General features: G+C 40.4%; 2 protein-coding genes across 2 annotated transcripts in view; one reads left to right on the top strand and one right to left on the bottom strand.

The window, feature by feature from the left end:
• Positions 1-8,974, top strand: part of LOC309340232 (uncharacterized protein) — a 53,071-nt gene extending 44,097 nt beyond the window's left edge. The window contains exon 12 of the transcript XR_014155870.1: positions 8,957-8,974. The gene's annotated coding sequence lies outside the window, so the exon portion shown is untranslated. The remainder of the gene's footprint in view (positions 1-8,956) is intronic.
• TAB3 (TGF-beta activated kinase 1 (MAP3K7) binding protein 3) lies at positions 302-27,432 on the bottom strand. Its single transcript, XM_081858880.1, has 7 exons — positions 27,128-27,432; positions 19,173-19,366; positions 14,277-15,729; positions 10,073-10,233; positions 8,741-8,834; positions 6,382-6,465; positions 302-4,429 (listed from the first exon to the last, which is right to left on the bottom strand). Exons 2-7 carry the CDS (start codon positions 19,272-19,274, stop codon positions 4,281-4,283), a joined length of 2,043 nt encoding a protein of 680 aa, XP_081715006.1. The 5' UTR covers positions 19,275-19,366; positions 27,128-27,432; the 3' UTR covers positions 302-4,280.
• Between the last annotated feature and the right edge of the window lie 197 nt (positions 27,433-27,629).

The following is a 27,629-nucleotide window of genomic DNA, read 5'->3' as shown; positions in this document are numbered from 1 at the left end:
TGTTCATAAACAATGAGACACCATTTCTGTAAGATGATAACCAGGTACCTCGTTTTGACTTTTATGGAGTTCCACAGATTCACTGGAAACTGACAAGACCAAAACACCTTTTTTCTTCTTCACGGTGGAGATCCAAGTTTAATGTAGTCACCAAACAAGATAGGTACTGATTTTCTGGTTAGAATGTATAATACAGCAGTTACTTACGGAGAAAGAATCCGCATGAAGCTGATAGAGTAGATGACACAGCAAGAAATATTTTAAAAGGTTTCTTACTACATATGGAAACAAATGCAGGATGTTACATTTTCTTAGTTTATTGATTTTTTATTTTATTTTAGGAAACTGCAGCTCCCAGTATATGTCATTCCGAGGTCCCATGCATGCATAGCCTCTTAATGCCTTTACACATTTCATCTTGCAGTAATTGTTTCCATTCACAGCATACATAAATCTAGAATGTAAGGAACACCCTATTTACAGGATTTCAAAAGATCGTGGTTTTTGTTTTATAGTGAGAGAAATTAACAGGACTTCAACAGAGCAAAAAATATAGATCAGATACATTGGCTTTGTCACAGATAACACAATTCAAAAGTTTGTTCAAAGGCCTTGAGAATTAGAATATTGCTTGACTCTTGGCCTTTGCTCGTTTCAAAAACAAGAAGACCTCTCAGTAATAACAGAAACAAGATGTCAATAGCTCAAATACATATCAACTTCGAACAATTATTTGGAAAGACAGATAGCACACAGAGGCAGCGTTGGCTATAATATGCATTTATTTCTGCGCACATTTTCAGCTCTCTGTAGACTCATAGCACCTGAGCAGGTGACAGAGGAATTGAGAGTCCGACTGGATACTTCAATAACTACCGTACACTGTAAAATTTTGTATTTCAAATTACATGTTTCAGGCTTCTTGTGTTAAAAGTTTATCAAGCCAAGATCACAATACCATTAGCCATCAGCATGTTTAAACTTTTCATCATCTCTTTAAAATTAAAAAAAAATTGTCTTCAAAAAGACTAAATCCAAGAAATTTTAAAGAGATTTATAATCAAAGGGGTGGGGAAGTGAAGGAACAGTACATAAATGGAGCATAACACAACTGAAAGAAACATTGACTTAGTAATATGACTGAGACCAGCTCTTTAAAAAATATACTTGCTTCACACATCTGCCATAACGGGGGAAAACACACATACCACAGACACACAAACACACTTCTCAAGTTGATCTATTTCACAAAACATTTTCTCGTTGCTTTCTTAGCCCCTCCTTTCCTACACAAGCTAGCTTGATAGCAATATCATATATCCAACTACAGGATTTAATTTTTGTATGCTATAGTATATTCCAATGTTTTCCACAAGCTATTCTATTGACTAAAACTTGGAGGAGCTTTTATATTTTATATGGAAAGGGAAATCATTTTACCAGCAGTTAAATATAAAACAGGCATTTATAAACAGACATTTACTTGAGAAACTGGACAGTCTTGAATAACTAGCATCCAATAAGGGTACTCCCTGTACTGACCCAAGTTCTATGGGCAAGGAAAAGACCAGCTGTTACTAAGAAGTAGTGCATTTTAAATATTCATGATGACCTCAAACGCCCATCACACACAGATGTGCACATTCGAAGTTGTATACACTGCACTGCATTTAGTATCATGGGGTCTTTCACACATTAACCAAAGGTTTTATGCAATCAACATTTATTCTGGCATAACCTAAACCCACTTTGGTTGGTGTCACCTATTCACAAGTGAATTCCAAGTGGAAATTGATACCTAATGCTCGTATATAACTTCCAGGTGAAAATTAGTATTATTACCATCATCAGTTTTACAGTGTGAATATTTACAACAGTTTTGCAGCAGCTTTTTTGCAGCATGTACACTAGTTTTGCTTTTGTTTGATTTTTTTTTTTTTGCAGAATCAACGAGTGTAACTGATTAGTTTAACGTTTTCTCCTAAGAATCAACATGACCACTAGCTACCATCTCCCCCACAACAAACTACGTTCTCACTTTCTACTCCACAAGTAAAACTATGAGTAAAAGGAAATAGGTCTCCATAACAACACGGTCACACATCCACCATGCAATACTGCAATTTATATAGGTATCTTCCCTCTTATCTCCCATGAGTCAGAAAATACTGTTCACACAATATGGAAATAATACGTGCAGTAGAGCATTCCCTACTAAAAAAATGAAACAGGGAAAGCCTAAAAGCACAGAGCTGTATGCTTACAGCAAAGACCCTGTAGGACTTACACTGACGGACTTCAGAAAGCATGCACTTATAGTGGATTGCACCCAGAAGTGATAGGTTAGCACTCCCCAACCAAAAACCATTAAAGTCACACAGGTGTGAAAAAGTGGTACATACCTTTCAAACATGCTCTCTACTCATAACTCAAATGACCAGTTTCCTCACCAATGGCAGCACCTAATAGTGCCAAACGGGAGCTTATGTTCAAAGAAGGCAAGAGGATCAATATGAAATCATGGCAAGTGTTACAAACACATGATGCAATTTAACTGAAAAACCCAATGCTTCTTATCTCTTTGTTTTTCCATTTCCTAAAAACAAAACAATTCCATAACTGAATTCTTAATCAGAGCAGCAGAATTCTTAAAATTTCATCAGGACGTTCAGCAGTCATATTTGTAAGTGTCAAAATCATGACTTTAGAAAAGAAATCTCAACACTGGTTCCTTTCATTTCACTGTGTTCCTTTGCTGTTTGATATAAATCAGTAAGATTTTACATACCAGATAAATTCCACTTTGCATGGACAACCTCTACATCTTATTACATGGGCAAGATGTGAAACTTGCTTGCACAAGGTGCAAGTACTTGGAGTAATATAATTGAAGAGTGCAAGAAATTACACACATTGTTCCAGTGCTTTATCAGTGAGGAAAAAACAGTCTGACTGTTCTTGAACAGTTTTATTATAGAATGACTCAACTTCAAAACCAAGAAACCTTCGCAAAAGAGTGCTTTATTTCAGCAACCTAGCACTCAAACAAATCAAACATCCTCTTTATAATAATCAGATGCATAAAAGTACCAGTACAATTCCACTCTGTTTTGTTTTGTTAACTGCCCAATTTTTTTTATTAAAAAATGCATTTAAAGATCTGCTGCTCTTACTAATTAATACAGACTGGTTTATTGACAGTGTGCAAATAAACCTTTATTGAAGAGCTAATATTGATTACTGTTTTTCAGCTAAATCAGAATGGGGGCACAAAGTACCTTCTGTGCTGTAAACATAATGAATTCTTCACATAATTGGAAGCTTAAAAGGCCTAAGGAAAAGGGTGCAAACACTTCTCATACATAACAATGGCTGAGCTCAAGTCTTCCAAAAAGAATTTGGAATAGTTCTGCATTTGGCATACGTCCACTCTACTGTCATCAAGCACAGTTTTAAGGGAACGTTGTTTATAAAAGCATAATTTACTTTTAGCTTTAAAACACAATGGCCTAATAAAAGCATGCAGCACTATTTTTTTCCTCTGTAATATGATATAATTACTTAATTACCAGTGTTAACATGACTTGGTGAGTGCTGTACAAGCAAAAGGGATTGTAAAATCACCTCTGATTGTACTCTATAAATAAGGCTCATACAGTACGTCTCCCTCCTCACCATGATCCACAATTTCAAAACAGCATTTGTGTAGAATTAAATTACCCTGAAAAAAGCAGCATTTACAAATATCCTCATTTTTTACTTTTTTTGCCCCCCCTCCCCCCCCCAAAAAAGAAAAACACCTTCCTTCTTTTTCAGTAGTTTACAATCTGGAAACATAGGGAGTCTTTGTTTTCCAAACGGCTGTGGCCAGATTATCAGATCTGGTTCTTCACACTTTGTCTGGATACCTGTAACACTTCACACCACAAAGTAATAGTTCTATGCTTATAAAAATATATATATATATATGTAAGGGCTACTACCCAGCAAATGTAATTATAGGGGCTAGAACAGCAGCAATCATCTGATTCCTTATACATTCTTCACAGAGGGAATCCATTTTGGGTATCCTTTCAGTCTTGCTCAACGCAGTGGGATAAGAGTATTTTCCCCAAACTAATATTTAGTGCAGCATGAATGGAAGGGGGATCTCTCCCTTATAATTTGAAATAATTGGCTGGCAAATGCCTGGCAGATGACTGAAAGGTGTCTCATATATTCGTCTCCTATGGCTGTGTCCTCAAGAGCCTGTTTTTAATCCAAAGCAGACCTTTATGGATTCAGGCATACCGCGGCATTTCACATTGCTCACAGCGATTCATTGCTGGGTGGTTTAAAAAAGTACAGCTCTTACAATTCCATGGAGCTCCTTCAAAGTCTTCGTCTCTTGGCTGTGATCGTGGAGCTTGTTTGGAACTTCTCTGATGATCTACAGAGAAAATTTTTCTTTTAAACTCTTCAGTTTTAAAACATACCAAAGCCATGCATGATAATATAATAAGACTACTGAAGTTTTAACATTTTGGAACCACATTGTTATCCACCTCTGATTTTACCTTTGTTCCCAGGGGAGGCCAAAACACACAAAATATTTCAGTTATAAAAGTGTTTCTTAGACATAGTCTACATCCCAGCATTATGAGGCTATGTCAGAGCATAGTATGGGAGCCCAGTCTGGAAGATATCACTACTATGGTGCGGGTTAACATTAAACACTAGCATTTACTTCTTGCTCTTCTTTGCAAGGAGGAGATGGACCAGGGCAGCTTCTGAATGTATACCAAACGTTACTCTGGTCCCCTAGATGTTCAGCATGATACAGAGCATTACCACTGCCATAACTTCATTATATCATTAATTATTCTATAGCATCTACAAATCCCTATACTGCATTACTTTCATACCTACTTTATACCTTATTGTTTCAGTCATGTGTGAGACAAATCTATTTACACCCATGTGAATTCAACCAGAATGAATTTGTCACAGTAAGATCTGGCGCAAAACCACAAAGTTAAGCCAAGGATAATTTGCTTACTCAAGTGTCCTATGTTTTCCATGCTGTTCAAATTTTGCCACTAGATATCAAGAGAGGCTTTAATGTTGCCTCTCTTTCATGCTCTCAATTCCTCACAAACGGCTTACTATAGCCACCTACCCTTACATTAGCAAGCATTTTTTAGGGTGATAGCAAAATGAATGTAGGGAGAAGTATGTAGTACGTATGTCCTGTGTCTTCCATAAAAGGTTAAATGATGCAACATCAGTGTTTAAACATTCATACTACACTATCAAAGCACTATCAAATTACTGTAGCTAATACTTGGCAGAAAGCCACAAACATTCTTTTGTGTATTATTTTAGCACTTGGCACCAAGTACTTTAGGTTATATAATGTACACCCTCTATTCTTCTGAAAATATCCATAGGGCTGACTTATGGCAATCACATTTCACAGATTTATTTTTAAGCTGTGTTAGTTTTCCCAAATGACTGTAGGTTGTCCAATAGAGCCACGGTAACACGATGATAAGGGTTTAGGTGAACAGAAATTTCTGTAAGATGTGTCCAACTATAATGAACATGAAAAGCAGGGGAGAGGAAAGAAAAGAGACAGGAAGATTAATTGATTCATTATTTGATCACACGTTCATCAGAACTGGCCACCTGGGCTTTCACACTGCCAGTTCTCACTGTTTTCAGCCCTGAATTTGTCCCTGCTACAAGAGGGGCTTTCCCAGTGGAGATACAGGAGGCAGATCACACTCAACTGTTAGAAGGGCAGGGTAGGGAAGAAAGACAGTAACACTTCTGTAGTTGCAGAGTTATATTTTTTTCTCCTAAGCAGACAAAATTGCAGCAGAGGTAACAGGGACAGATAGAGAGTGGGAAACTGCTGAGCAAAAGAAGAAACCAGTTAGGAGAAGGTGCTGCACTTAAATAACATAAAGGGGGAAATAAAAAAATAATTTGTACAAGCTGGGAAAATAATGGTACATAAAGCTGAAAGCGCAAAATCATCTTAATCAAGAAAGAGCTATCTTAAAAAAAACAAAAAGGTGAACATAAAATGCAAAGCTGATTGTCTGCTACTTTTCACAACACCCTACTTCATGCATAAACATAATCTAAATGTGTCATGAAATGGTCGCTTATACTGTTCTAACTATTTCTGTATTCACAATACATCAGGCTAAGTGGTTTTTCCATACACCACTTGTACAGCATATAATAATGAAAGGCAAAATATGTTTCACAAGACAATAGTCTCAACAAATCTATTATTAGATACAACACACTGAAATACTAATACTCAGCATAAAAATTCTTCAGCAGCGATCTACTAGAAACTAAATATTGAACATTTTATTAGCGACTCACCTTTTTTAAATGGCTTTGGTGGCACAACAGGACCAGGCTCTATATGATCATAAAAGTTAGTCATGGCTTTTGGGTCAAAGTTCCCTAAAACAGAAAAACAGAAAAATTATGCTCTCCATTGAACAAATAGTCACAAAATTGACTAGCCTTAGTTCACATGCATGTTTTCAATGTGAGAGATGTTGACAGCCTACACTGTCTCCTTCAGGTCTTTGTCTAGACTTTCCTGTCATGGAAGTCTGTGGAATTTCATCCTCACACCAGTGCATCTGGCACCTTCATTGTATAGCTTTCACTGTATGCTGAAAATGCACCTCTTTACCCTGGCCTTTGGCACCTGATATTAATAATTTTAGGACCCACCCTATTCTTCAGATTCTAAGTTATTTTAATGGATTTTAATATTGTATTTTTACCCTGCTGTAACCTACCTTGGGACCTTATGGTGAATTAGCAGGGGAGAAGTTTACTTTTTAAATCAATCAGTAAGTAAATAATGCCTTGCTCTTCAGGGTTTTTCAGGGTGAAAAGGCTGTGTCTGTTTTGTAATTAAAAATGCAATTCCCTGGAACACTGTCAGAATCAGCTTTTGCAAGTGCCCTTTTCAATTTATACTCCTTAATAAAAGGGACAATAAATAAATAAATAAAAACCACAACGTTTAGCAAAACTGAAATACCCAGCATCCAACAGCATAAATAACTGGCAAAGAGAAAACAACTGCAGGTTTATATCACTTTGCACTAGATATAGGACAGTCCAAACATGTCAGTAATGTGCATGAAACCAATCACATTCATTTGTGTATTGTTTTGCTTTCCTTTGGGCCTCATTGGCAAGGACACAGGGAGCGGGTCATCTGGGCAGCCCAGGACCTCCATATACACTGCCCAGGCTTGTGCACTGCAGAGATCACTTTGGTGATGCAAATGCTGCAAAAAACACCATGGTGTAAGGTACGAACACTAGGGGTTGCCTTTGTTGGCAGGAGAGATCATCATGCCTCACCAGTCAGCTACTACTCACCCTTAAGCTGGGCAGCCCCTGGTCAATAAAGTGCTGACCTGCCACTGCCCGACTGCTTCAGTGGGTACTCAGAATATCACTTGACAAGCAGACTGAACTACGGCACCAGGCGAGAAAGAAAAGAAACAACCCTTCTTGTGCTTAGAAAGCCGGAACATCAGGACCATGTGTCCTGCCTTGTCCACCGACCTGCTGCAGGTCAACGACTCACAGAAGATGGACATCATTGACCCTGAGCTGAAAACACCCAACAGTGACGTTGCCACTTTGCAGGAGACCAGACTCGCTTTGAATGGCAACCTCCAAGAAAAGACTTACCGTATTTTTCGCCCCATAGGACGCACTTTTCCCCCTCCAAAAATGAAGGGGAAATGTGTGTGCGTCCTATGGGGCGAATGCAGGCTTTCGCTGAAGCCTGGAGAGTGAGAGGGGTCGGTGCGCACCGATGCCTCTAGCTCTCCAGGCTTCAGGAAGCTATCCGCAAGCCTTGCACGCCCGGTGGGAGGTCCCGCCGGGTGCGCGAGGCTTGGGGCGGCAGCCTGCAGCCCGAAGCACAGGGCACCCTCCGGAGGGCTCCCTGTGCTTCGGGCGGGTGTCCGCAAGCCTTGCGCGCCCAGTGGGAAGTCCCGCCGGGCGCACAAGGCTTGGGGCGGCAGCCTGCAGCCCGAAGCACGGGGAGCCCTCCGGACGGCGCCCCGTGCTTTGGGCAGGTGTGCGCATGGCTTGGGGCTGCAGCCGCAGCTGGGGGGGGGAATAATTTTTTTTTATTCATTTCCCCCCCAAAAAACGAGGTGTGTCCTATGGGCCGGTGCGCCCTATAGGACGAAAAATACGGTACACCCTTTTTCTGGCAAGGAGGGCATCCAGAAGAACCTTATATTAACGACATAGGCTTTGCAGTGAGGCACTGCCTTCTATTTGCAATAGAACCACTAACTGAGGGCTCAGAATGCTTGCTTTCCTGCTGCCTCTCAATCACCACTGGTCTAGTTAACACCTTGAGAATTTACGCTTCCACTATGTGCTCTGACATACAGGCCGAGAACCTCTTCTATGAGGAATTAGACCAGGCTGCCAGGAGAGTTCCAGCCTCTAAACTCCTAATCCTGCTGGGAAAATGCAATCCCAGAGTTGGGGAGGATCATCACACATGGGACAACTGCATCAGTCTCTACAGCCACAGCAGGCACTGTAACTCTCCAACAGTTTGACTTTACCCCTGAAGGCACACTTCTCTACTGTCTCCCGAGACAGGCAGATGCCAACAACGATAACATTCAAATATACAGCTCAAAAGAAACACATATTTTTCTAAGTATTTTAAAATATATACCTCTAGACTGAAGGAGATCTATTTCTTTCTGTGTACAGTCAACGTTTATCTGGAGCTGCCTGTTCTTGCTTCTCAATCTGGTCATCTCCTCAGGCTAGAAAGCAGAACCAAAAATAGAAACAGAAGTCAGCATAACCATTTTTGTTAAGCCATGCACATACATAAGTACAGTGAAATATTAATTTAGCTGTTCTTCCTCTCCTTATTTTTATGCAGATGGAACTGTGCAGTGTAAAAGGTTTGTGGGATCCCTTGACCAGAACATTTCAAAAGTGAGAACCAGTACGTTTCCACTGGTCTAGTACTAAATTAGTACGGACTTTTTTTCCAGGCAAAACATTATTTGCCAATTTATCAGCTTGGGAACTGAAATCAGGACATAAATTTCCAATTTAAATTATATTGATTTAAAATTAATAAAATTAATACTTTCTGTATTGATCAGTAACAGGAGTTTCAGCACCATCACAGTAGTATGACTCCAAATGTATCTTGCGAATAAACCAAGACAGTTAAACAAGTTTCAAACCTATGTAGCTTAGATGCACTTATGTGTGGTTTTGTTTCATGATAAATAAAACTTGGTAAAATTATTGAATGATACAGGCAAAGAATTAATTCACCCTGTACCTGTGAATCTCCACAAAATATAGATTTTAGGACAAGTGTGGGGTTAGTCCTCCAGATGTTTCTAAACTATAATTCCCACCATCCCTGGTCATTGGCCATGCTTGCTGGAACTGTTGGGAGCTGTAATTCAGCAACATCTTAAAGGTCAAAGGTTCCCCACACCTGTTTTAGGATATCATAGTCAGATTAAGTTTCCTTGTCAGAGGGGAAAGAACCACCAATTTAGAAATTCACATAAAACATTTGGATGTTGAATGACATTATCTCAAGAAAAGTTTATTATAGATAGACTGCAGTGTATTTAAAATTTAAAATCAGTCATATGCCCTATTCCTTTCACCTCTCCCTTCCTTCAAGTATGACAGTGCTTCTACCAGGGTCACAAAGTTGTTTTTCCTATCATAGCTTATCCCAGCCTAGGTTCTTATTCCCAGCTGATGAGACCACTACGTTGCTAACATGCAAGCTGTTAGGGGAAAATCTACAGCTAATACCAAAGAAAACACTACCATGCTCTTTCTGGTCTGGGAAAAAGCATGGACCAGCTACCAGAATATGCTGATATCCAGCTGCTGAAGTGGACTGGTTACTGAACCTTATCTGGCAGAATATGAATGATACATAATATATGTATGGCATGACAGTGACAAACCCTGTCATTAGGAGGGAACGACTTTAATATTTTAAAAGCTTCTTACTTACTGTCGGGATTGAGGTTGTGCAGCTTACTCTTCTCAGACGCCTTTGCATAAGATCGTGTTCCATGCCATTCACTTCAGCTTTGAGCTTTTCAAGCTCCTCATTTTCAATCTTCAGCTCCTTTGCTAGCCTCTCCATCCTTGCACGTTGGTGTAACAACAAGGCTAATGTGGTATAGAGAACAAAGTCAGTGCGAATACACAAGACTGAGAAACCCAACTTGCAATTGGAATAGTATATACAAGTGAGCTTTTAAGAGCAGAAAGTGACTATAAACATGCAGCCAAACATCAGTGTAGAGATGTTTCATGCTAATGGAACTATACTTGTAGACGTAAAGTTCTTCCATCATAAAAATAATTATTTTAGACAGTAACTTGGATATTACCATTTCTGGCCACTGCTTCTTTTTTTTTGTTCTTTGTCCGCTCAAAAATAAAAGGCACCTGTGCAGGATGAAATGGCAATCTAATTGTAACAGTGTACTGACAAGACTAAATCCTAAAAATCAAAAGGTATAAGACACTGGGCTACAAGATGATCTCCACTGCTTGCGATCAAGTTCACTTGATACAATGGAACATATTACTATAGCAAATGCAATCTTTTCTTAAAAGCTGCTTTTACTCTTTGGAAAAGCAGTTTTAACCTAAAAGATTACAAAATCAGTGCTCTAATCAACTGCAGGAGCCTGTGACTAGGTTAGGACATACAAATTAGTTAACAGAATCTTCATATAAATAGGCTGACCCTCTTTTACTGACTTTTAAAAAATTCATTGTAGAGTAGAAGTTTAACTACTGGACCCAATTCTGGATTTTGTAGTAATTCCCAACTCTCCATTTTTGTCCTTAGTGGGGGGGGGTTATTGCAAAGTAAAGGCATTTGCTTTAGAGTGTGGGTGGGACGAGAGAAAAGAACTCTACAAGCAGAGGGTCTATACATTTCTGAAGACCCTCCTTTCTTGCTCTTTCCACATGGCTTCCCGAAATGCAATCTGCTGTGTTGAAGAAACCGATGACTCTTTTTGTAGTGTGCTGGAAATGCAGGGTTGCTCTTCCTAACTGTTCAAAGTACTCACACCGTCTGTCTTTAGGGAGAATTTGAGGTCTTGGGCTGCCTGCCAATTGAACAGCACCCAACTCCCTGGCAGCTCAGATGTGGCAGACAGCAGGAAAGCAGTTTCTTCCACTTGCTGCCAACTGCATTGTAGTGGTAGTGGGAGAAACTGAAGCACAGACAGAGTCACAACATGGGAGCCCTTCAGCACAGCTATTCTTGACCATCCTCTGTTCCTCTGAAATATTCTGCAGCTTGTGTTACTTAAAATATGAGTACACAAGATTTTCCACCATCCGAATATAGATCTACAAAGCCTCCCTCCACATTATAAAGACATTTAGAAGAGGTCCTGTAAATTGAGTTGAATGCATAGTTGCATTATTCCTCTGCTAAATGTCACAATTAGACATCTGTAGCAATGCCAATGGTTCATTCACAAAATGAATGAGGACAGTATGAACTGTGATATTACATTCCACTGTTCGGTTTTGCAGCTCAGTTATTTAGCACATTGTTACTCATTACTTTCTCTTGATACATCCTCGTGATTCTACATACTTATCTCTCAAGTCTCCTCCAATTATCCTTAGCCAGCATTCTTTTTATCTAAACACATATGGTACTTTTCAAGTTTACATTGTAAGGAATGCTATACTCAGAAGTAAAATGAACTACACCCCATATATTCAGATATATGGGGTACTGTACAACACTTGTGGTACTAAGGTACAACACTTGTACCTTTTCCACAGGTTTGAGGGCAGAGTTGCCATCCTTTGGAAGTCTTAATTTCCCCCCATGACTAGCAGGAGAAGCATAAACTGTGCAAACTAGTGTAAACGTTAGAATAGCTCATACAAAAGCAAGAGAAATACAGCAAGGGGGCTTAACTGGAATAATTTATACAAGTTACAGAAATTGGAATTATCTTGGCACAGGATGTGGATTTCTTTTTAGTACAGAGTAAAACAATCCTGCACCTAGCCCAGAGCAAAAAGCATAGTATGGGAATGAAGTAATACATCGGCAGTCCAATTTATCCATGAAATAGTATGCCATTTCAAGAGTTAAAAATATAATTAACTGCTTTGAGTTACAAACTCTGTATGTTTGTATAAACATCTCTTTGGTAGAAGAGCAAGATGCAAGATACAAGATATAGTTGTTCCTATGAAAGGCTTAGATTTCAATAGATAGAGTTAAATTAAGTTAGCTGAAGTTAGGTTCTACTGAAATCAATGGGTCATATTAGTTATGATTTAAGTCCTGTAGATTTCAGTGACCTCAACAAAAGTAACTTTGCTTGGCTCTAACCATTGTCATGTTAACCAGTGCCATGGTTTCAGACTATTCCACAGCTGAAAACAATACATCAAAGCTAGCTCTTCTTCCTTGTTATAAATTATATACAAATTTTGATTCATACTGAGCTATGCCAACAGGTCCATCTACGCTAGCGTTGTCAACCTGCTAAGCAGGAATGCTTTAGGAGATCAGACAGAAATCTGTTAGTGTTATGCTATCTTAGGTCTCTAAACTGGAGATCTGAGAAGTAGGGTAAAACTGAACAACTATATAAACTCTGCCATATTTTGTTTTTTTAAAAACATGTTTAGATCACCAGACACAATAATGCTTCCAAAACTATGTGTACATCTAGCCCAATATTGAAGATAGGTCCAGTATCTGAAAGATTGCCTCTTCCCATGTTATTTACCCAGACCCTGAGGTCATCTTTAGAGGTCCTTCTCTGGCTGTCATCTCCAGGAGAGATATGGCATACTAGCTGTGGAATGCCCTCCCCAAAAGGTTCGCCTAGCACCTTCTTTACTATCTTTTCAACGCTAGATAAATACCTTTTTATCTCTGCAGTCCTTTTAAATCTGTTGGTGCAAAGTTTGCTTTGGTTTTTACGGTTTTATTTTCTGCTCTATCATGCTGAATCAGATTGTATCATCATTTTTATTATTTATGATTTTTAACTTGTGTTTTTTTTTAATTAGTGAATCACCCTATTTGTTTTTAGGGCAGCTTATAGATGCTGAAAACAAATAATAAAATATTGCCTACTCTGACTAGCAGGTCACAGATAGAGGCCTTTCACATCAGCTGGTATCTGATACTTTTAACCGGAGTTGTCAGGGAATTGAATCAGGGACCCTCCACAGGCAAGTCAGGTTTTCTACCACTGAGCTGCTCCCCAATTACAGAGCTACAGTCATCCCAAACCAAATTTATCAAGGGCCCAGATCCATTTGTCTCCTTTCTCTTCGCTAGGTAACAAACATTATTGTTAACCTTCTTATGCAGCCTTGGAAAAGTAGCTCATCATACAATTGGAAGCTTAATTAGGTTTCAAAAGCACTCCATAATAATGCACCTTTATGCATGTTCTCCTCACCACATCAACTATGGTGTTTTTGCTAAAGCATCTAGTTCCTTAGCAGATGTACTTCAAAAACATGAAAAAAATTAAAAAGGCTTCAATAACACACTTCAAAAATTATTGAACTGCAGATAAACCCATCTTCAATCCAAAAACTTCAATCAGTTTTGACATTACACAGGAGTTTGCGCTGACAAAGCCTCAACAGCATGTAATGTTATTGCACATCATGACCACTACTTGCTCTGTAAATTCTAACCTTGCACAGTAAGTCTAGTATGCTAAGATATGCAGGACTGTGTTAGCTCTATATGGGCAGAAGTTACTCTAGGGTGGTATTCAGTCAATTGAATTAAGTGTATCCATTCCAACCCCCAGACCATTTCTGTGCTAATTAGGTTATGCATTATATGGCATCAACAACTGTTTCTTCTGAACCACATTGTATCAATGCAATATACTGCAACATCGTCCCACACTACAGTGGCAAAGTAGCCCTTAAGCTACATCCTGACACCTCCTTTGCTGCTGCAGAGACAATGAACTTCCAGAGTATATGCTCATTCTATCTTCTCTCTTATGAAATAAGGTGATATATATTTGCCATTAATGAATCCCGATAAAATAACCATGGCATTCCGCAATGGCTTAAGAAATTGAAAGACTGTTAGTAGTTTAGAAACCAAAGCACGGAGGATGTACCACAGTGCAAATAATTTTTTTCGATAATTACTGCAACATGCAATTCAATAAGTTTACCTTGAGTATAAGCATAGTCATCGGACCCAGAACTGGAGCTCCTCTGATACTTATGGCTTCCTCTTTCACATCCAGATCCTGGTACAACTGAAATAGGCTGAATTGGTTCTGGTGCTGCAGAATGCTCTTCTTGGTCCACTAAATTTAAAAGGTTCTCAGCTGGTGCTCTGCCTACGGTGATTTTAAAAATTGCTGGATTTGGCTGAGATACCATGACCCGAGGTGACTGAGTAAGCACACCCGTAGGTCCAGCTGGCTGTGTATATGTTATATATAAAGGATTAACACTATAAGGAGGTTTGGGCTGACCTGACATACTTCTGGAAGGAGAACTTGAAGGAGGAGTAGCAGGTGCGTACAGTGGGTGCTGATTCCGTTGGGAAGGTGGGTTACTTATAGGTGAAGGGCTCCTATTCATTGTAGTCCCAGGTCTTTGTGGTGGCTCAACGGTAATTTCTATCTTGTTCATGGAGCTTTTGGATAAGCTAGGTCCACCATATGGAAGATAAGATACTGAGTGTCCACTTGGTTTCTGATATGTTTGGGGTGTTTGTTGATATGAATGGGGTAGCACAGTTGAAGGACTAGGAGGCATAAACACATGGGAACTTTGATGGCCCAACGGGCTAGGCTGAACTTGATGCTGAGGAGAGCCAAAAGGAGAAGGACACTGAGAAGCAGGTGGCGACTGAAAAGGCGACTGAGGAATCTGGGGCTGTTTTGGAGAATACTGAGAAGGCTGATAGTTTTGTTGGTGCGGATAAACAGGCAGTGGATGTGGACTATAATGGGGCACTGGGCCTTGTGGCGATGAATGCCACTGTGCACTTTGAGTAGGAGTCTGTCGTCCTGAAGAACTTTGAGATGTCTGCCTAATATAGAGAGATCCAGGATTCCCGTAAGGATTGCTTGGAATTGGAGGAAGAATTTGTAAAGCTCTGGGTACAGTCTGTCCAGATGGGAGGTTCTGCGACACTGTAACAGTTATAGGATTTGTGCTATACCGAGGTATGTGCATATACGCAGGAGGAGGCGGGCCTTGCATAGCAGATGTATTCATTCCAGGTTGTATGGAAGAAGGTTGCTGAGGTGGTTGCAAAGGAGGAGTAGCTGCGTTTCTATTCTGGTCATTCATAAAAAATGGATTGTAGTTGGGAGAAGCTGCCACAACAGCTGGAGCAGAGTGTGGTTCTTGAACTAAGCATATCAGTTGTTTACCTGCTGTGTGTTGTGGATCAATATGTCCATCACTTGAACTATGTACCAGTGTACGACCACCATTAAGTTGAGCTCCATCCCCTCCGTGATAGCTGGTGTGAGGATGGATGCCGAGGTTAATATGCAGATGGCGATTCCTGTTCAAACGAGTGTCATCTGGGTGGTACTCCATGTATAGGTATTTGTTACTCTCCTGTGCAAGAGCTCGACAACAAGCATCAAGGTTGTTGTTGTTCTAGTAATAAGAAATAGAAAAAGTGAAGGGTTTAAAATTAAATAAATGAGTCTGACACGCTATAATGTAGTTCCATATGCATACATGTCAGCTTACCTATAAAGCCTAGTTTGAACATTGTATTTCAGTTAAGACTCTCACCTAAATTAAGGAGCATTAGCTGAATGATCCTCTTTTTGTACTCAATTAAAGCTGCAGCATTTGTATATAAACAAAGGTTTTTAAAAAGGTACACTTTACATCCAGGTCCTGGGATCAAATGGAGCCCTCTGGGCCTCTCCATCTGACCCTCAGGACTCTCCTCAGGCCACTCTTCCCACCAGTCACTCCCTCCTCAAGTAATTTGCCTTGTTGGATACTTCAACTATGATAACGTCTCATTTGCCTGGATAGAGAGTTGAGTGTGTAGTTTAAAAAGCATGGCTGGAATGTAGCCTACTGCGCAAAAATAAGAGTTATTATTATCTGTCACACCACTGAATTTTTGCCTCTGGCCCACAAAGGAAAGCAGTGCTTGAACTGAAGAGGGGGGAAAACGTAGGCAGTAGCCACCATCTCAGAAGAGTTTCTCCTCCTGGTGGGAGATGGAAGACTGCTTCTCCTAATTCAGGGCTAAATAGCCTCTCAGGCACTTTCACGAGGCTATCTACCCCCTGCAAAAGTGGGGAAGGGGGGAAGCAAATTTCTCAAATTTTAAGAGGGATGACATACCTTAGTTAATTTTATAAGTTCGCTAAAGCCCTTCCCTTTTCCAGCACTTTTTAAAAAGCCTCATGCTTGCTTATAGCAGCAGCAAGATTCAGCACTTCTTAAGAAACACAAGTGGTAGGCTACTACTGAACCCTGCTGATGCTGCAAGGGGCTATGAGGCTTTTTTTACAAGTACAGGAAAGGGGAAGAATGTCTTATTCACCACAAAGGTAAGCCAACCTCCACCCCAACATTTTGGGGAAGCTTACCTCTTTCCCTCCCCAAATTTTAAAATCCATTTTCTTTTCTCCCCCACCACCATAATTTCAACCCAGCTCCAGTTTCTTCTAAGATTACACCTGCCAATCATAGCCAGGAAACAAAATCGTCACATGTTTCTTCAGCACGCATTGTTTCATTAAAAAATATATAAACATGTCAATAAAAGGGCTGCATTATGGGAACATTAGAAATAAGATTTTCAGTGAAAATATAAGCTTCCCACTGTTTACAACATTTATTCTCTCTCTCTTTTCATAACTGATGGGAAAGGTTAAATGTTGTCCTTATTTGTAGCTTGAAAGTGAGGAAACGGGAGCAGGTGGGAGACATACAATGTTCAAGCATCTCTTAACATCTTAAAAGCAATAACTACACTGGTCAAAAAACATTTGGAGGGATATATTAAATGATTCCTAATAATGTAAGCTTTAAAACCTCCTCTTTGTTGATAGCTAATGAAACCTCTTACATTTATTGACATTCTCTTCAAATTGTGATCAACAGGATTGAACACACTGAAGTTTGCTAAGTGCAGAATACTGAGATCTACACTCTGCTGTGCTTGGGTTTCAAGGAATCTGCCAATGCAGCCTCCAGTGAAATGCCTCCTCCAAGCCGCCTGTTGTGCCTGTGTCTTTACTTTAGAAGAGTGTTTTTTCTTCAATATTGTTTTATTCCTATGCTTTTGTCCCCTTTTCCATGTGCAAGACTATAGCAAACTTCTTATAATTTTATCATGAACCATTATAATTTTTTATTTTGCTTTTTCCAGAAAATGTTAATTTGCAATACTGTCAGAGATCAGGCCTACACAGCTTCTGCCATTACCAGACTGGTTTCCTGAACACTTCATTGAGGGAGAGGGAAAAGGGAGAATCTGTGGAAAGGTCTGGTAAAGAATTCCCCAGATATGCCAACATTCCAAGCTTAAATCATAATACTCTGTGTCAAACAAAATTTTCCTCCTTACTGAAGGGTAGAAAAATCAAAATAAGTATTTGGAAATGTGTTTGCCAAGTAGCTAAGCAGCCTCAATCTTTCTACTGAGGCCTCAAACCAGTGCATTCATTGTTTCTTCAGGCCATTCCTGGCTCTTGCAACTGCCTACCTACAGAACCTTTTCTTACTGTCTTGGCATCAAAAGCACACACCCTTCTTATTCTGGCATTGTTCCCATATGAAATCACTTAAATGTGTTCAGGGCAGTATTACCCAAAACACACACACAAACAAAACAAAAACGTAACAGGTATCTTACTGTGAGAGAATTCCACCTTAGGAGCTTACACTACAGGGAGGAAATCCCTTATTTGCTTTAAACATTTCCCCTTTCCTCTGCAAGTCATTGAAAGTCTCCAATGCAAATTGTTTAGTGATATTTGCACAACACTATTTTATGTAGGAATACTTGGTTTAAAATCTTATCACAGCTAAACAGCACAAGAACTACCAACAGGCCGGTGTCATATTGGAATGAGGATGATTTTAAAAGGACCCAGGCATGCTCATCTTTCATTCCTCCAGATTGCAGATTACATGCCTATAGTTATTGCCCACACATTTTATTTCTTTCTGCTTCCCCCATGGGCATTTTGTGTTCTACTTAAAATAATATATTGATAATAAAATACAATTGTTTCAATTAGAACACAAAATGCCCTGTGGATGACTAGAGGAAAATAAAAATGCATAGATAGATAGCATTTAAGAGCTTAACCATTGTTTTAATCTTGCTGATCTCAACAGGACACAACCTGTACCTGTGCTAATTAGATGCAATGGGATTTTTAACTAAATTAAAGTGGTACGAGTAGAATCTATTTTATTAGTGAAAGATATGTTAACAGTGGTTTTCAACCAGTGCGCCATGGCACCCTGGGGCACTTCATATGGTGGTCAGGTGCGCCATGGGCAGCCCTGACCTCCGTCCCCTCCTCTGGTGCCCTCTCAAGTCTCTGCCTCCAAAGGCTTGCACAGCGGTTTCTTGCACCGGTCCTGGCTACAAGTTCTCTAGATGAATTCTGCCACAAGGGCAGGGCAGGAGGTGCTGGTTGCCAGAAGCTGAGGTGGCCTTGGAGTGAGTAAGCAAGCAAGCAAGCAGGCAGGCAGGTGAGGATTCCTGAGGAGAGGTGTCCCAAAGGGGTGAGGGGCTGACAGCTCAGCAGGCAAGGGGAACATAAATAAGCTCCTGAGACTCAAAGCGCATTTCCCCACAGGGGAGCCACAGAAGGAATGTAGTTGGTCAAGGGAGCCACGGACTCAAAAAAGTTGAAAATCTTTGTGTTAACATATAATGAAGTATGCTATGGGAAGCCTGAAGACCTAGCTTGGAATTAAGTTTTCACCCTCAACCCCTTGTGGCAAAAAAAGCCTTTATCTTTTAGAAACAAAGAGGATGAAATTGTGTGTGGATCTTACTAGCATATTACAATGAACTCTTTTCAAAGAGAAACCACTGTTTTATCTCTTACCTGGAGCATGCACTGTGACACCACACTCTCTGGGATCTCAGGGAAATGTTGCCGGAGGTCACGAAGTACTTGCATGTCGAGTTGCTGGCTGCTCTGTGCCATGTCAGACTGAAGTTAGTCTCAAGACTCTAAGAAAATAGCAGTCAACAGACGGCTTCCCAGTGGCTATGCTCTTCTGATGCTTTTGGCATCTTCTATAAATACAAATACAGTAAAATGAAGAAATAATTTAACATGATTTAGACAATCACACAAAAACATATACATATCTGATGGACATATGAATATCAAAGTCTTAGATTATTATTTCATAAGGCCATGACTTTCATCACTCAATGCCACAGTGAAGAGTAATTACAACATATACTCTATAGGACTGTACTTGAAAACAACTTTCTTTTCCTAGACTTGGGACAGGAATCTTCAAATAAATGAGACATGAGCAAGCTTGTCCCTCCCAACAGTAACTTTCTTAATTATGCTTCTTCTAGCTAGAGAGCTTGGGACCAGTACATCTCTACCATCCTCACCTTTAGATCTCTCTTCAGTTCAAAATAGAAGAGGAACTACATAGCAAATCACACTCTGAACATACACTTCAAAACTAACATGAATAGTTACTTGGATTTTCCCAAATTAATGGCAAGCAGAGGTGGGTGACCCATGTATCTGAGAACATTGCTAAATGTACCTTGTGTATCTGGTAACCTGGTAAGTAAATGTTTGAAGTATTTATGCTTATGATATACTATATTCATTCTATAGTATATATAATATTACATATATAAAACTTCTTAATTCTGTCCTATCCATTCATTTTAAAGTTAAGTACATGTATGTAACCCAGATAGATGAGAAACTAAGTACAGTAAATGAAGCTTTGCAGAAGCAATCCAACCTTGAAGATAAGGAGCCTTAGTAACTGCTTAGTGACCACATAAGCAGAACTGATACATTTTCCGGGGTGGGGAATGTGAATGGTTCTTCCCTTTCAAAGGTTGGAAGCAAAAAAGGCGGCTGGGACTAGTGGATATGAGGTGTGAAAATCAAGCTGCAAGTGTGATGCAAGTAATCTGGACTTTGCTACTTTAATATGCAGAGAATCTAGGCCTACATAATGGATGTTCCTATGTGTGTGAAGACCTGGATTTTGGCAATGGATAATGTTGTTTCTGCAGACTTATGGCATTCTGGATCCCGAGAGATAGGGCTTTGTTCTCCATTTTGTACCTGTATAAAGACAGTTCTCTCTCAGTGCCAATTCCAAGAAGCCCACACAGCGAACCCTCAAAGAAGTAATGTGTCTGCAGCATTTCCTTCTCTCATGCCTCACCCTTTCCCTATTTTCATTTGTTACAAGGGTCCCTAGCCAGGATTCTTTGTGTGAGTATTACCCCATCCTTGGTATTGGTGTGGAAGAGGGCTAGTCTGCTTAGGTAGGATAACTCCTTCCATCCAATTTCTAGTCCCCATTTCTCCATGAGGGAGAGGATGCACTAGCTGTGGAAAACTTGGTCAAGTAGGAATTTCATTATTGGTCTGCTTGTGTGTCCATATATTCACTGGCAAAGTAAGATCCCAGGCTGTAGGTGTTTGTCTTGGCATCCCATTGCACAGAGAGATCCCAGGATGTGTCTCAGGCCTGATCACCTTGGAACACACAGCAATGCTATTTAATATGTTAGTACTCCAGTTCTGACTCCCGAAAAGATCGCTGCATTGTATAGCATAATGCATAGTTCAGTCCTTCCACGTCAGTTAGGGAAGAAGGTATACTGCAACATTTACATCTGACAGTCTAGAGAGATAATCTTTATAAATGTAAAAATCTCACTGGAATGAAATTTGGCTGGCCATACACTCATGCTGTCAGCATTGCCACTAACATTCAAATACAGATCAATACATTTGAGAGGAACCAAGCATGAAGCGGCTTCAGTAGATGTTACTATCATTGGCTACATATTCCTAAACATGAGTGGTAGGAGATTACAGTTTAAGGATTTGACCTAATTCAAACTCCCGTTTCAGCATTTGCTGAAGTGGTGAAGTGTTACACTTATGCAGTTCAAGGATCCAGACAGAAGATCCCAGATTTGACAGTGGAACAAGTTAGAACTGTTTTCTCCACCCCTGTCCAACAAACAATAATATGCTCCATTTCCGTCTCTCATTCACATACTTTGCCTCCCAAACATGCACTCAAAAGATACTTTTTTGCAAAATCCGGAAGAAATACTTAGCACAGTCTAATGTAAAACTCATTTATTTCAAGTACTGAATTTTTCGGGCAAGACTACAATTAGTATTTTGTTACTAGAGAATCTTCACAAATATGTCTGCTTCCCAACACCAGAATTGTACAAGAAATGCATAAGCTAAATACAGTCGTACCTTGGTTTTCAAACAGCTTATTCTTGAACGTTTTGGCTCCCGAACACCACAAATCCGGACATGACTGTTCCGGTTTGCAAACTATTTTTTGAAGTTGAACGTCTGATGGTACTTCCGATTGGCTGCATGAGCTTCCTGCAGCCAATCAGAAGCCGCACTTTGGTTTCCAAACATTTTGGAAGTCAAACGGACTTCTGGAACAGATTCCGTTTGACTTCCAAGGTATGACTGTAACTACAAATATGAAACAGAGGCACACAAATGCACAAAGATAGATTTTAAAATAAGAGGATAATGAAGAAATTATCCATTGTTTGCTTCTCTACTTATTTATGAATGCTGGATTCTGTTCCGGAATAGTGCAGAACATGGGTTCAGAAAATACTCTACACTGGATTACTATTAGAAGTGATCCCAATCCTACAATGTAAGTGGTAAAGTGTAACTGTGCGAGTTGGTCCTCAGAAGCCATGATCACAGCAATCCCAAAAAATTACTAAAAGCAGGCAACGGTATAGATACAACTTGTGGCACTCATTCAAACTACCACTGTCATGTTCCCCATGATACTTCACTAATGTGACTCCAGATACTATTCTGCAATGTGAAAATAAAAGAGTTGTATTGCTTTAGCTTTTCCAGGCCAAGTGCTGCCTCACTTATAGTAAGAGGTGCACCATATAGTTTGACAGCTAGCATGCAAAGACAGCCCCATGAAGAGGCTGCTGCACAGCCAGCTTAAAATTCCAGTTCCATGTTCAGTCCTACTGCTCTACAACAAATGGTCAAACAGGATCTGAAGTCAGGATGTAGATTGCTTTCACAAGCAAGAAATCATAGAACAGTTTTGCAGGCTGTGTAGAGTTAGTGGCAGATTACCTACAACAAACCATATATTCCCTTTTTCCAGCATCTCCAGAACTGTTCCCTGCTACATCACATCCATCCTTCACTTAACACACAACAGCATCTCTATATGCATTGCCCAGGTTCCTACAAAGATGACACCACCACCTCTCTCCACTACTGGAGAATTAGAAAGGGGAGGGGAAATCTAACATCCTGTTACTAACTGCCCAACCAATAATAAATTACTGTTTTTATACTACTTCAATCACATACAAATAGGTTCAGATGTGGCCATGGTTACCTGGTTAGCTTAAAAGCTACATGGGGTCTAAAGTTGAGAATCCAATTTCCAGTCTTTTTTTTAAAAAAACACAACAACACACAATTATTATTGGTTTTTAACAAATACAAGTACAAGAACCATTAAACATTCATCCAGGTGTACAGCTAATGGTGTTTCTTCTATCCATTGGCTTTAGACATAAGCTTACACATTCAATGTTCAAACATATTACTGAACATACCATCTCCACTAAGAAGACTGATCAGTTGGTACAACAAGGTCTTGATTTGGGTCATTAGCATAGTTAAAGAAAAGGGTCCACATTTCTTGGAAGGTGTCTCTTTCTGTTATAACTTTAATTGCTCATCTGCGTCTGGTGAGATGCTCAGACATTGCTGGATCCCAGCTATTATTTTCGCATATATTCAGGGGTATTTCAGTCTGGTTTTCCCATTGTTAAGCTATCGCTAATCGTGCTGCAGTCAGTAAGAAGCCTACATGTTCTTTGTGGTGCAGAGTGGAGTCCAAGTCTATGCCCAAAGATAGTAGGGCTAAAGCAGGATTTGGGGTAAGATGTTAGCTAGTAATTGTGGATATAATGGAGACAACTCTACTCCATGACGGAAGAAAGGCAGGGTAGAAAATAAACTTTTCAAATGTAAGGCAATCTGCAGCATTAAATAATGATAATTATGACATCTATAACACTGAAATTCTAAATGCACTTCTGCATTTAGAGGATGTGACATCTTCATGAGAGGATTATACAAGGCTTTCAATACGTGTGAATTGCTACTTGCCTTCTTCTGGCGACTTCTAGCCTGATTTTGAGGTACTAGTAGACTAGAAGCAAGTAACTTGATTCTGCTTTCTTTTGACCTGGCCCCTTCCTTGTGGCCAACTTTCTCATCTTACCCCTCAATGGACATCCTCTTACAGACTGGGGAAACATGCACCTTATTGCTCTGCCTTGCTGGAAAATAAAACAGTCAGAAGATGGTAGGACAAAAACTGCAAAAGACCTATTGTGGATACCAAAGCCTTTAAAAAAACACCATATGAATGTTCGAGTGAGAACCCCAGAAGAAAGTGCATTACAACTGGGTACAGTACATCCAGGGGGATGTGGGTGGCGCTGTGGGTTAAACCACAGAGCCTAGGACTTGCCGATCAGAAGGTCAGTGGTTTGAATCCCCGCGACAGGGTGAGCTCCTATTGCTCAGTCCCTGCTCCTGCCAACCTGGCAGTTCGAAAACACGTCAAAGTGCAAGTAAATAAATAGGTACCACTGCGGTGGGAAGGTAAACGGTGTTTCTGTGTGCTGCTCTGGTTCGAGAGAAGCTGCTTAGTCATGTTGGCCACATGACCCGGAAGCTGTACGACGGCTCCCTCAGCCAATAAAGCAAGATGAGCACGGCAACCCCAGAGTCGGCCACGACTGGACCTAATGGTCAGGGGTCCCTTTAACTTTACCTTACATCCAATTTGCAATTTTGCTTGTACAAAACTAAGACACTTGAAGTTTTAAAATTGATAAATATTCCAAATAGTACAATAAGTATTACAGAAGTTTCAATTCCCATTATTTCTGCTTTTACACAATTTAAAGACTTCCAGAAATTTTACATCTCTGGCTAGCACTCTAGAACTTACTAAAAGATAGAGAGACAATGCCTTAAAACAGTTGTTTCTAGTTTATACTCATCATTGCATATCTATTTCATTGTAAACGGCAGCTGATATATTTTGTTTTTAATTTATCTAGCTCTTTTATTTTGAAATTAATAGACTCAAGATGTATTATTGTGTTCCTATGAAACGGAATATGTGAAGATTACAGAAGGTAATACTTTTCACTGACTGACAGGGAATTAGAAGATAACCTAGAAAAACCCCAGTTTACAATGCTTGGGAGCAGCTGGCCACAAAGTTTGTTATACTGCTCTGCTTGGCAGAAATTCTTCACTAAAAGTGAAAAAGGTCTCACAAGACATAGGGCTAAAGATATAATGGTTTATGTGGAGAAATCTTAGTTAAAAGATTATTCAGTTTTTTAAAGGATTCATTTTATTCTTTATTGTTGCCTTTTGTATGTCCCAAGAGAATCTTGCTTCCACTTCAATTCACACATCAAAAGTGGGACAGATGGCATCATACATCTATCAAAACACAAAAGTTAAACTGCAATTTTTACTACACTTCCAATATGATTATCAGTACTTATCTCCATCTCAAAGTATGCTTCCTAAATGTACCAAATTCTTGATTTGGTATTACATTATACATATATTTATAAAGTTATATCCATGCTTTCTCTTGCCTCTACACTGGTAGAAACAATATACATAAGCACTTGGGATGGAATAATACATAATTAGAATAATTTTTTATTGTTCACTACTGTGCTTGCCTCCAGACCTTTGTCTCCACTTGAACATTTATTAAAATCTGTCAAACAACCTAATGGTTTTTCTGCCTGCTGTAACAATTGACAAGTACTATGCTAGGTAATGTGTGATTTTTATTTGTATTTTTACAGATATTCTATGGATTACTTAAATGAAGCCTGCGGACCACTGGTGGTTCACAGACTACAGCTTGGAAACCCCTATACTACAGTTTATAATTTTATAAGAATAGATCTAATCGTAGGGGTTGAAGGTCTCTGTAATCCAGGTAGTGCTTCTGTTGTAAGGAAATCACATGTATCTACCACTGAGTACAATATCACTAGGGAAATGCAGTTTTTATCCTAGCTAATGTACCATATGTAGCAACTGCAACAGTGCAACAAAAAACATGGCTGTGCAAGTTCCACAGTCACCTACAACATAACACACTCACATTACAGGCAACAAGTATTACAACTCACATCGCCTTCCACCTGCCTCATATTTTTTAAAAGTTGTATCATCATAATTTTACTTTTACAGGTGGAGCATTATTCCACTGCATCACCACAATGGGAAATCCCTTTATCACAACCAGAGGCATATAAGCATTTTCTTTGGGTTACTTAGGCATGAAAACATTACAAACACTGATTCTCTCTACTTCATTTCCTTTGTGCCACAAATAACTACCAGAGGTACATATGGGCAGGAAGGCTAGTTGTTTTGTTGCCTTATTTGTATGGTTGGCTTACCCAGAAGAGAAACAAAATAAAAAAGCCAAACACAGTTTCCCATCTACAACAATGCCCTGACATTTCATAGCTTTTTTGGCTTGTAGTGAAGATCAGTTCTCCTGAAGCAAGGCAACCCTGGCTTCTTAATTATATATGAATGCAGTACACACAAGTAGCTCTTGGCCCAGACTAGCACAAGTATGGCATAAAAAAAAACCCACAGAAAAAACTTAACACCTGAATGGTCTTACTCAATCTTTTGAACATATACATTCTAAAATTTGCCTACACCAAACAAGATATAAAAATATTTAGCAAGAATAAGTTTCAGTACACTGCCAAGGCCTTGCTACCACTCAAGACTGTCTATCTTCAAAGCTGCCAAAACCAAAGCAGCAGCATCATACTGCAGTCAGCCTGCTGAGGAGACATGCCAAAAAAAAAAAAAAAGAAAAAGAAAAACCCACAGGCAGCAGAAGAAGCTGTTACAAATGCAATTACTTGCAACAGTAACAAAGTAATAATTGTAGCACTGCTCATATCCCTGCTATACAAATACATGCAAGGTGTGGCATATCCAAGCAACCTGAAAGCAGCCTCCAAAACAGACAAAAAGTTTTCCTGAGCATGTAGGTGTAAGAGAAAAGACTCACACCCATCACACCCTATTAAAGTTTCACTGTGTCTGTGATTTAATCATTCAAAACCAAGCAATACAGGTCCAAAAGTGTGCCTGTTGTGTGCACACAAGGGGATGGACACCTGACCCCTTAACATTGGTCCTCAATTAACAGGCCTCAAAAACAGGTTCCCCATCACCCAGAATACACCTCCTTTCTTCAGTCCCCAGTTCATCTATAAATTGATTACCAACTTCATGAACACCACTACTGCTAAATTTGTAAGATGAAAACGGATAAAGAACAGGGGAATAAAGTTTATGTTCTGCTTTTCATTTACTACATATTTTTAAGCAGGTGCCAGGACACACTTGGTATCCCCCCTCCAACCCATACAAGGTTTTAATCCACCCCAGTAGCCCATCCACTGTTGCAGCCCTTTGTTTGTGGAGCGGGGGATCGCCCCTTTCAAGGCATAGGAGCCCCCACCCCAAGCATTGCCCCTCAAGTCACCACTTTGACCCCTTCCTGCCTGCTTGCTGGACACACAGCCAGCCTGCCCCCCTCACCCGCCTTGCCATGTTTTGCCAACAATCCCTCCACACCTCTCTCTCTCTCTCTCTCTCTCTCTCTCTCACACACACACACACAGGCACCCCAGCCCTCCCCCCACGCCTCTCACCGCTCGCGGGGGGGCCGGTTCCAGCAGCACCATCTCGCGCTCCCCTCCCATCCGGCCCCTGGGCGTTGGGGGCAGCAGAGGAGGCCAAGCCCCCCGTCGCTTCCGGGGTGTGTTTGTGTGTGTGTGGAGTGGGGCAACTCTCCCCCCCCCCTTTCCGTCTGCGTGAGGCGAGGGGGGCGTCTCCGGGTGGTACCGGCAGAGCGCAGACCGAGCGGGGGGCGGGGGGGGGGAGAGTGTGGGAAGGGGCGGGTCAGCGCACTAGACAGGGCCGTGAAGCGTTTCCGGGACCTCGCCCGCCCCGCCCGCCCACTGCCAGGCAGAAGAATTCGACTGGGGATTCTCGAGCAAAGGCCCGACTGGCTGAAAGGGAAGGGAGGGGCGGGACCAAGCCCGGCCAGCTGCAGCTCCTCCTCCTCCTCCTCTTGACAGAGAAGTTGGGGTGGGGGAGGCCCAGTCGCCGCCGCTGCTTCCGAACAGACTTCACTTCCGGTCCCAGATGGGA

Source organism: Podarcis erhardii, assembly GCF_964252035.2.
Source record: "Podarcis erhardii genome assembly, chromosome: 4".
Taxonomy (NCBI): Eukaryota; Metazoa; Chordata; class Lepidosauria; order Squamata; family Lacertidae; genus Podarcis; species Podarcis erhardii.
The sequence above is the reverse complement of the archived record's forward strand: the minus strand, read 5'-3'. Positions and strand labels throughout refer to the sequence as shown.